Raw genomic sequence first — 11,124 nt, forward strand, 5'->3', positions numbered from 1 at the left:
TCTGGTACATGCTTCCTCAGTTGGTTTGCCCAGTTGATTTCATACAAGGGACGCTATTGGCAGATGGCTGAGAAGCTACCCAACTTACTTTTCTCTTTCTCTCTCTTGCACTTTCTCTGATCCTGACGTAGGGGGTGTGAGCAGGGGGGCTGTTCGCACACCTAGACGATACGGATGCTCGTCTAAAAATGCTAAAAGATTATCTTCACGTTGCTACCTTCTGTGTGCAGCTGCTTAGTGAAGCTACGCATACTTAAAAGCTCGAAGGGCACGTATTGATTTTTGCATGTTTGTTTTTCTCTGTCTCTCTCTCTCTCTCTCTCTCTCCCTGCTCCTGACGGAGGGGGTGTGAGCTGCCGCCTTCAACAGCTTTGTGCCGCGGTGCTTCGCATACTTAAAAGTCAAACAGCCCTATTGATTTGTTTGCTTTCTCTGTCTTTATGACAGTCTCTGCTCCTGACAAGCACTCCTTTGAAGAGGAAGATATGTTTGCATTCTTTTAATTGTCAGACAGAACTGTCATCTCTGTCTTGTCATGGAGCACAGTTTAAACTTTTGAAAAAGAGACAAATGTTTGTTTGCAGTGTTTGAATAACGTTCCTGTCTCTCTACAACCTCGTGTTTCTGCGCAAATCTGTGACCCAAGCATGACAATATAAAAATAACCATATAAACATATGGTTTCTACTTCGCGGATGGCTCTGGAATGCAACCCCCGCGATGGAGGAGGGATTACTGTATATGTATATGTATATATATATATGACAGCAACACTCATAACAATGACAACACAATTACATTGACAATCATGTTACGTTATTTTTAAAATGTTTCCTTTACTTTTTCATAACCTCTTTAACACACTACTTCACCGCTGCGAAGCGCGGGTATTTTGCTAGTTCTCTGATATAATTCAGAATTCATTGTTCCATCAATGAAGGCAAGGCGTCCTGGCCCAGATGCAGCAAAACAGGCCCAAACCATGATACTTCCACCACCATGTTTCACAGATGGGATAAGGTTCTTATGCTGGAATGCAGCATTTTCCTTTCCCCAAACATAACACTTTTCATTTAAACCAAAAAGTTCTATTTTGGTCCCATTTGTCCACAAAACATTTTTTTCCAATAGCCTTCTGGTTTGTCCACGTGATCTTTAGCAAACTGCAGACGAGCAGCAATGTTTTTTTTGGAGAGCAATGGCTTTCTCCTTGCAACCCTGCCATGCACACCATTGTTGTTCAGTGTTTTCCTGATGGTGGACTCATGAACATGAACATTAGCCAATGTGAGAGAGGCCTTCAGTTGCTTAGAAGTTACCCTGGGTCCTTTGTGATCTCGCCGACTAGTATACACCTTGCTCTTCGAGTGATCTTTGTTGGTCGACCACTCCTGGGGAGGGTAACAATGGTCTTGAATTTCCTCCATTTGTACACAATTTGTCTGACTGTGGATTGGTGGAGTCCAAACTCTTTCGAGATGGTTTTGTAACCCTTTCCAGCCTGATGAGTATCAACAACTCTTTTTCTGAGGTCCTCAGAAATCTCATTTGTTCGTGCCATTTGTGAAGGACAGCCGGGTCCCATGCCCGGCAGGGACGCCCCTGCTGCATCTATTCCGGGAGAGCCACCATGGGCAGCTCAATACCTCCCCCGGGACGCTTGGTGGCAGTCTCCCTGGCGGACGGTGATCCCCCAGCCTAGCGCATGGCTCCATGGGAGATGGAGTCCTCCACAGCCTGGTTGGGGGCTCGGATGGCCGCTAGGGGGAGCTACATGGAGTCTGCAGCCCGGCTGATTGAATCTTCAGCCCCACCTGGAAGTGCAATTAGAACCAGGTGGTCAAGCACCTGGAATGCTTCCGGGTAGGTTATAAAAAGGGCCAGCCACCACCACTCCAAGGTCGGGAGGAGGACGAGGACTACGCTTGCGGAGGAGTGGTGGGAGAGGAGAAAGAATTGTGGGTGTGTGGAAAAGTGTGCTTTTGGGACTGTGTATTGCCTGTGGGTCACGGGGAAGACGTGCACCCACGGGTGAAGAAAAATAAAAGTCCTTGTGTGTTTATACGTGCCTATGTGTCTATCTGTGTCGGGTTAGGCGCCTATATAGAGCCTTTTCTACACATGATACACTTCCACAAACATGTGTTGTGAAGAGCAGACTTTGATAGATCCTTGTTCTTTAAATAACACAGGGTGCCCACTCACACCTGATTGTCATCCCATTGATTGGAAACACCTGACTCTAATTTCACCTTCAAACTAACTGCTAATCCTAGAGGTTCACATACTTTTGCCACCCACAAATATGTAATATTCGATCATTTTCCTCAATAAATAAATGACCAAGTATAATATTTTTATCTCATTTGTTTAACTGGTTTCTCTTTATCTACTTTTAGGACTTGAGTGAAAATCTGATGATGTTTTGGTCATATTTATGCAGAAATATAGAAAATTCTAAAGGGTTCACAAACTTTCAAGCACAACTGTACATGAATGAACATGACTCATTATATTGCAGCTTGAGAAATATATCATGTGATAGCATTTATCACATTGAACTGATAATCATACACTGGTATTAATAGTACTGTACAGTGATCCCCCACCTATCGTGGAAGTTACGTTCCAGATCCATCAGTAATAGGTGAAAATCCGCGATATAGAAAGGCCATATAAATAAACATTTTTTTATAGTTTAAGCCTTAAAATAACCCTCTCACACGCTTTAAACACATGTAAACTTATTAAAACGCACTTTGTAAACACATATGATATGTGGATGTCGGGCTAAGGATATGATCTATTATAAAAAAAAAATCTTGGCAGGGAGACCAGGGAGACAAGACATGATCTTCTCGGAAGACAATCTGATGTCCCGCAAGAGACATTTTAACGTCACGCGAGACAAGGCAGTGAGACAGAAGGACAGCTGCTGTACAGGCTTTTAAATGATCGACGCACAGAGCGACATGCAGAACACACACCTTGGCAGAAGCAGCACAAAGCCAGTAGCTGATCCATCTGCCTCTCCTTAGCGTGTGTTCAGCTCCCCCCCTTCACAAGGCAAGCGGGATAGATGCAAAGTGGCAGGAGTGTATCGCGCCTCCGGGGGGGTTTAAGCGAAGCGATCAAGACCAGATCATCTCGAAGAGACACTCTGACGACATGCAACACTAGACATTACAACCTTAGGAAGCAAAATACGTGAGACAGTGACTTTTGCATGTCACGCCCTACTTACAAACAATTTAAAACAAGTTCATGGACATCTAACCTAACAGTTGTTGGAATGCTTTTGACAGACACACTTCAGGTGCTCCCAGCTATTAAAACAACGACAAGCAGAACACGCAGCTGCAGCAAGCCAGCAGATGATCTGAACACATCACCTTAGCATGCGTTCATACCCCCTCCCCCCCCTCACCCCCCAGAACGCTAGCGGCAGAGGCACAAAGTGGCAAAAGGACAGCTGCTGTACAGGCTTTTAAATGATTGACACAAAGCGCGACAAGCAAAACACGCAGCTGGCCAGCAGCAGCAGCAAGAAACTGAAACGATCATATCTCTTTAACGTGCGTTCAGACCCCCCCTTCACAATGCGAGCAGCATTATAAGTCCCGCGAGAAAGAGATTTAACCACACCCGGGGCAGGAAATAAAGGACAAATATTGTTTTTAGAAAAGTTTTAAAGTAAAAATGAAAATAATACATATGTAACAATTCCCATTAAAATAACAATCTCTTTGAATTGGTTATCTGGTAACTGCGGTGGATTGGCTCCTGCCTTGTGCCCTGTGTTGGCTGGGATTGGCTCCAGCAGACCCCCGTGACCCTGTGTTTGGATTCAGGGGGTTGGAAAATGGATGGATGGATGGTTATCTGGTAAACCAAACCCAGGGGTGGGCGAGCCCCCTAGTAATAGCCTTGAGCATGGGAAAGGCGCTATATAAATAAAATGTATTATTATTATTAATAACAATAAATTCCCTCCAGGAGATGCTCTCTTGGAGCTCTTTTAGCCACAGGCTCATTCTACCATGGTGTGCTAAGTGGTGATTCTGGGGATCTTTTCTGCTCACTACAATCAAGCAATTTATTGCTTCCTCCTGATGTACTCTAAGTTCCTTTTGAAATTTCTGCATAATATACATTCGATATATATTTATTTTTTTATTTATTGATTGAATGATTGGCTGTATTATTTGTATTTGTATTGTGAATCTGTATCCTTGTTTATCATGTTTTTGCTGTGGTATACATCAAAATTTCCCCTTGGGATTAATAAAGTTTATCTAACCTAATCTAATATTTGCTTCCATTCATCTGTCTGATGAACCAACCTAGTCCAAATTCAGAACAACTGGATCCCATGGCCAATCCTGGTAACACCAGAAGCAAGGCAAGAACTAACCTCAAAGGGTCAATCACTGCAGGGCACATTCACACACTCTCACTAATACCAGGTCAATTTATAGTCAAAATTGTTGATCTGTGTACTCAGGACAACTCAAGTAAATGTCATACAAAGTGATGAGTTGATAAGGTTGATTTTATACTGATTTCTTTTTTTTTCTTAAATTGATGCCTGCCAGGTTTTGTTGATGCATATATACAGATAAACAGACAGACATAAATGAAGATATTGTTTAGTGCCACTGTCATTTTTTTTCTTTTAGATACAAATTGCTTAAGTATCTTGAATAAATACTGTAACATTTTTATTTAACAATTCTGAAACTTAAGAAGAATAACATAGTTATTTTTAGTCTTTTATCTAAATTCATTACCTTCTACCTGTAATGTGCTACAATAAATGTACAACCTGTTCCGAGCATACTCTTTCAAAATAAACCCATCTCTTAATATTCAGCCACATTGAATACGTGGCTATGAGTGGATAGCAACAATGAAAGTCCAGTTTTGGAAGCAAAGAGACAAGGGAAATACAGCTCAGATTAAGCAGTTATAAAATATACTATGCCCTGGAATTGCATTGAAAAAAACTATAATTTTGGGTGTGATGCAAACAAAGCTCATGGTAAACCCCTAAAAGTTATATCCATCCATCCATTTTCCAACCCGCTGAATCCGAACACAGGGTCACGGGGGTCTACTGGAGCCAATCCCAGCCAACACAGGGCACAAGGCAGGAACCAATCCTGGGCAGGGTGCCAACCCACCGCAGCCTAAAAGTTATATCCACCTCTGAAAGTATGATGGATAAAGTAAAAAATGGCACTAGAAATGCTGCGTTCCCAGATAATTGGGAATTAATGCTTGAGCAACATCACTCTTTTCAATTTAGATTGATATGCATATAATGGTTTCATTTACATATGCAAAGAAAACTTCCAGAATTCAAAAATAATTCACTCAATTTATGTGGAATTTGTAATTTATAACTCCTCCTCAAATAATCATGCCAGTAGCAGGAGAAAGAACTGAAAAATTGTCAATTGCTTACTTGATAAATGATGAAAATATATGGAAGAATAAACTAATCTAATAAAAAAGAGGAAATACATTCCCATCTGCCTGAAAAGGTCATTACTTGGAGGAACACTTTAATCAGGAGAGTAATTGAATTCTGGATCAAAATATAATTTCTGTTGTAGAAGTTTAAATAAAAAAACAGTCCTGTAGCATTAAAACCTGTAACCTTGGACAGACCAAAGATTACATACATGTTTTAATTAAATATTTCTAATATGCTAATAATAGATTTTTTTCCCTGCTACTTTACAATTTATTGATTATTCAACAAAAGAAAAACACTAACAGTAATGAAACATCTAAAATGTTGAAGTATATAGCCATAACTTTCTTAACTTTTCAAAGTCAAGGACAGTGAAAGCTCAATTCAGCAGTAATTGGTAATGGGCAGTTAAGCAATCATTAAAGGAACATCAGTCAGGTAAAATGTGAGCAACAACATGGCCACAATTACATATTAACTAAAATTTCTACAGACAGTAGTTGACCAGCTATAGTAACATGTGTTTGGGCTGTGGACACTATGAGGCACACTTAAAACAGTGAAACACTGCACAGATGTAATAATGATGGTTCCACCACTACCGTAGAGTAAGTCCCAGTAAAGTAATACATTAAATGTAAGATTCTGTTCAGTAATTTAACTGTACATATTTTGCACATGAACAGCATGGAGACACAGGGGTAGTACTGCTGCCCAAACATTGCTCACTTGGGGCCTCATGTATAACTGCGTGCACAGAATTCACACTAAAACATGGTGAATGGACAAAACTGGAAATGTGCATATGCACAAAATAGTTCAGAAGCATACAACTGTGCGTAAGCAAAGTTCCATGCACTTTCCCTTTATAAATCCTAATCAATATAAATTTTAACAAACATGCATGCGCCTCCAACCCCTCCCCAACTCTTCCCAGAGTTTTGCATATTTGAATATGCAAATCAATATAAATACCCCCTTCTGTTTAGTGTTTTGTTAAAAGACAATGGAAAAAGCACATGGAAAAAAGACGAATTTCAGTGAATGCGAAGTAGAGGCAAGGAAAAAACATACTATTTGTTGGCTAAAGCAGTGGTATAAGAAACAAAAAGAAAATGAAGAAGTGATACAGCATGGCAGAGACACTCCTAAGTTCAAGTTCAGAAAGTCACACAGTGCCCAAAATAAAGTGTCAGATATCAAAGTTGATGTGAAAAGGCGAGTCGCAGCCCACCGTCTATTTATTATGTTTCAGACAATATTAAAGAAGCTGATCCCCATGCCAAGGGCAGGACTCCAGGCGGTGATGGTGCTGCTGTGCCCAGCACATCTTTGGGTGCTGGCTGCACACACGCTACTGCCTCTGAAACCGCTGCCAGATAATCTGGCTGTGTGCTGACGGATGCTGTTCTGGAGTCACAAAATGCAATAGCGGATGCTGTAAGGCATGTGGCCAATGAACTAAGGAATATAAATGCTGTACTATGTGATACTGACCACAAATTAAATGAATTGGTTAAAAGATGCTATAACTGATTGCCTGTTTTACATTCTGCTAATTACATTTAAATGAAGTTGTCCGATTTGGCTGATCATTTGGTGGGTTTGGGTCAGGTTCATCATGCTGCATCTCTTCAGGTACGGGGAAGCCATGATTGTGTGCCACATTACGCAGCATGCTACATGCTTGCACACTGCAACATTCTTTCTGTGCACAGTAGAGCAGCACATTAATACAGCGGAAATGCTTTCTATTTACATAAGCAAATTCATTCTCTGAAGGCGCCTTTATAGTGTAGCATCTGCGCCAAGCACCACAGCAGCTAGATTCTCTGCTCTTTGAGGTGACTCACTATCCTTAAAAGGACTACTTGCCTTTTGCCGTACTAGGTGGAAAACACACCTGCAATTGTGTTTTTATAGGCTCTCCTGCTAGGAATGATGTAATGGCAGCTCATTCTTTTGGCGATTCATCCCTGGCTGATGTAACTTGTCCAGCACCAATGCAATAGCAATGTGCGTGCAGCTAATCAAACTTGCACTTTGATATTTCCCAGTTCAACCACAGTGTAAGGAAATCTTACATATCTGGATGAAAAGAGGATAACACCATCCTGTACAGCAGGCATGGCGCAACTCTGTGAATACTGAGAAATACTTGATCAGTCAACAAGTTCACGCTGAAAAGCTCCTGTGACTAAAATCCCGATGGTGGACAGAACTTGCAAAGGAGAAGGTAGAGCAAAATTCCTCAAAGTCTGTCTTTGTAAAGCCAGTGCCAGTTCAGTACACAGCTCCAAAAGGATAGCTCTTGTAAATCGAAATCGACTCAGAAGCCAGTTATCATCATTTACAAAAATATGCCCTCTCTTCTAATTCTTCCATTTAAGCAGCTATGGTAGTTGGAACAGTCTGTGCTCCATTATATTATTACAGAATGATTACAATCAACTGAATTAAATTTTTAAATGATATGCAATTAATGATAAATCCCATGTCATGAATGCGAATCTATAAAAGAAAGGGACACCACACAGAAACAGTAGTGCTGCTTTGACACTGGGTGCCATCTGTTTGCAAAACCAAGCAGAAACTTGCATACGCATAGTATGAGGCTGCTGTGAAAATGTGCATGGCTTCATGTCAAGTTTAGTTTTTATACATATCAAAGTATATGTGGAAACGGGCGTACGCAACATTTTTATACATACGCACCATTTATACAAATGTTGGGTGTACACGAGTGAAACCTGTAATGGACTGGCACTTGTTCCCTGCCTTGCATCAAGTGTTGCTGGGATTGTCTTTCACTGCCAACCACCTACAAGCAACCCTTAATTAGGTAATGTGGGTTTTAAAATATTTTCAGTGTTACATTTTGCATGTGATTCTAACATTTAGTCTTAAAAGATCATTGAGACAACAAGAATTTATTTACTTATGCATTTTTTAACTGCATGGAAAATTCTGTACTCAGATTGACCTCAAATACGAACACAACTTTAATAGATGTTTGTCTTTTTTTAAAATTTTCTATTAAACAGATTAATTTTTTATGTGTATTAGAAATAAAAGCCAATGGCTTGAATGGTAACCCAAATTTTACAACCAGCATTTTAAATACAGTTGTTGAAGTATCATTGTCAATGTCTGACACAGGTTGCTGCAACCTGACATATGGCCTTACTCAGGTGACCAAGCTCTCCCAAAGCAGGTATATTTTTTTGCTCTTTGGTATATGAATCTTTTGATTTTGTCTTGGTTTTCTGTTTTGTATTATGCAATCGACTATTTAGCAATGTTAACAACAAAACTAACACATGAAAAAAATGCAGAGAGAGATAAAAAAGGAAAACAAAGGTGAACAAGTAACCTAATCTCCACTTACTGTGGCAATCAATCCAATATAAATAATATATGCTCACTGTAAGTTTAGTTGGCTTCTCTAGTAACACATGAGGATGTGTCTGCATGTTGTTTAACCTGGACTAGCATACTACAACTACTACAGAACAATTCTGCCTTACTTCTGCTGCTTCAAAGATATGTTAAACCCATTTAGTTCTGAAAGCAATGAAAATGGTTACACTGAAAGTAATTGACAAAAACCAAGTAAACACCTGTATAATCTACAAACTGCAAATGTTCCCATTCAGTGGTTAATACTACAGCTTTACCGGTCCTGAAAAACTTAATGGGAATCGCAGTACATTAAGTGACTATGGAAACTGGACTTTCTCACCGAATCCACATGGATTTTATTTCCCCTTGGATACCAAAGGCTTAAAAGTCACAATGACTGAAAACTCTAAAGTGGTCCAGTCGGTGTGCTCTACAACAGACTGGCAATATTTTCAGAGTTGCATCCTCCCTGGTGCTCACCTCACAATAGAAAATGGACTAAGTGTGTTCAACTAGTGCAGAGCTAAAAGGTTAATTTTTGAATGACTCACATATCACAGACAGCTAAGGAGCAAAAAGTGTTGTAGAAGTTCAATTAAGCATTTTCAGAGTATACAGTATATCTCAAGAGTTACTTTCATGAAATCAAAATACTTGAGAAATCTGATAACCCCTTTACATTCAGCAAATCTGACCGAAGCACGAAAACATAATCTAAACAGGCGAAAGTAATTTCTTAACAACAATGGGCAAGACCACATAACATGAGGCTGCAAGGCACTGGCATCTCACCACGATGGCAAAACCACAGAATACTACCTAAAATTACAGTTCATGACTTGACATAAATGGTCTGTGCATGAAGTTTCCATATACACCACATATTGTGTGGGTTTGCTTGGGAAACCTTAGGCATATACTTCAATACAAGCAATGAGCCAGTGTGCCTGTATGACTGCACGAGTGCACCGGCAAAGGCTGGCATCCCACTAGGAGCAATTATCTGTATATATCTGTATTATTTGCAGCTCAGTGTGATTCAATACTGGACAAAATTAGGCTCTAAGGACGCAAAGTATACGAATAGGTGTCACATGATCAGCTTACAACTTATGCAGATTGCCAACATCTGACTTACGTTCATGACCCATGTCTCATGACTGGAGAAACAGAAATGCCATTGAGGGGATACGGTCACATTCACTCAATCACAACAAACGTGTTAGAATCAGGCACCGAGGAGTCTTATCATCTGCTCTTCTTTACAGATAAGCATAACTATAAATTAACTAATAATAAAACGACCTAAGTTAAATAGAAATTATACAGTTTTTTTCTACATTGGAACAGATTAAACTAACAATAATATACTGTATTGGCAAAACGCACTTTCACTAGTCACTTGAAAGGAGCTATATATAAAGCTGAATACAAAGACAAAATAACAGCGTTTAAGTCAATTCCTTATTGGTAATAAGAGAAACTACTTCCTTTTTTTACTTTTTCTTTATGAAAATAACAAACTTGCTTAAAGGAAGTTAAGTTACAGCTGTTAGCTGGAGAATTGTGCTACATCTATGCACATGTAGGAAAGGCGCAGACACTTCTGCCAACGAGGCAGTTAAATGTGAACAGCATGACAGCTCTTGATTTTCAAAATGAAACCGTTTTCTCATTTTTTTTACAACCCATCGGTTAGTTCCAAGCATAATCCTTCATACTCACATAGTGTTCGTAAAATTTGGAGAGCCGGGGTTTGCCGTGATTATTGAAGATGAGGATAGCTTTAATCATGGTGCTGCAACTAAACAACAGACGGCTTACTGCTAGGCTCTGTCTGTGTTTGACTGGCACTCGCAAATTACTTTTTCTTTATCTTCCTTCTTACTGATCGATCACCATTGGAAAATCAGCTGGGATTCTCTCGCCTGCAGTCACAAGGCGGAAATTCTCCACGTCAAGACCCTCATTTTCCGCGGTACGGCTACTGCACTGGGACAAAAAGTGCAATTGCGCTCATGCGTGCAGGCGTTTGGGCGCTTCGTTTGGCTGGCCTGTAATTAAAACAGTAAGGATAAAAAAATAATATATATATTAACTTGACTCTCATGTAAGTGTAACTAAGAACATATTTCATAGTTAGGAATTAAGACTTAAGAGAATAGACTAATGAAAAAAAAATCAAACTAATTCCTATCGAATTGTAACAAACTGAAATGAATTATCGCAATATTTTAAAACTG

At 39.9% G+C, this 11,124-nt stretch overlaps 1 protein-coding gene across 2 annotated transcripts in view; it reads right to left on the reverse strand.

Moving 5' to 3' along the window:
- The window catches only part of LOC114654628 (AP-3 complex subunit sigma-1), a 90,144-nt gene extending 79,274 nt beyond the window's left edge, over positions 1–10,870 (reverse strand). The window contains exon 1 of one of the 2 annotated variants that reach the window (XM_028805267.2): positions 10,607–10,869. In XM_028805267.2, the coding sequence (XP_028661100.1) occupies positions 10,607–10,675 (69 nt within the window). In that variant the 5' untranslated portion in view covers positions 10,676–10,869. Of the gene's footprint in view, positions 1–10,606 lie in introns of both variants that reach the window. The other variant, XM_051929421.1, reaches the window with a different exon arrangement.
- Positions 10,871–11,124: the final 254 nt, after the last annotated feature.

The sequence above is a fragment of the Erpetoichthys calabaricus genome, chromosome 7, assembly GCF_900747795.2.
Source record: "Erpetoichthys calabaricus chromosome 7, fErpCal1.3, whole genome shotgun sequence".
Lineage (NCBI taxonomy): Eukaryota > Metazoa > Chordata > Cladistia > Polypteriformes > Polypteridae > Erpetoichthys > Erpetoichthys calabaricus.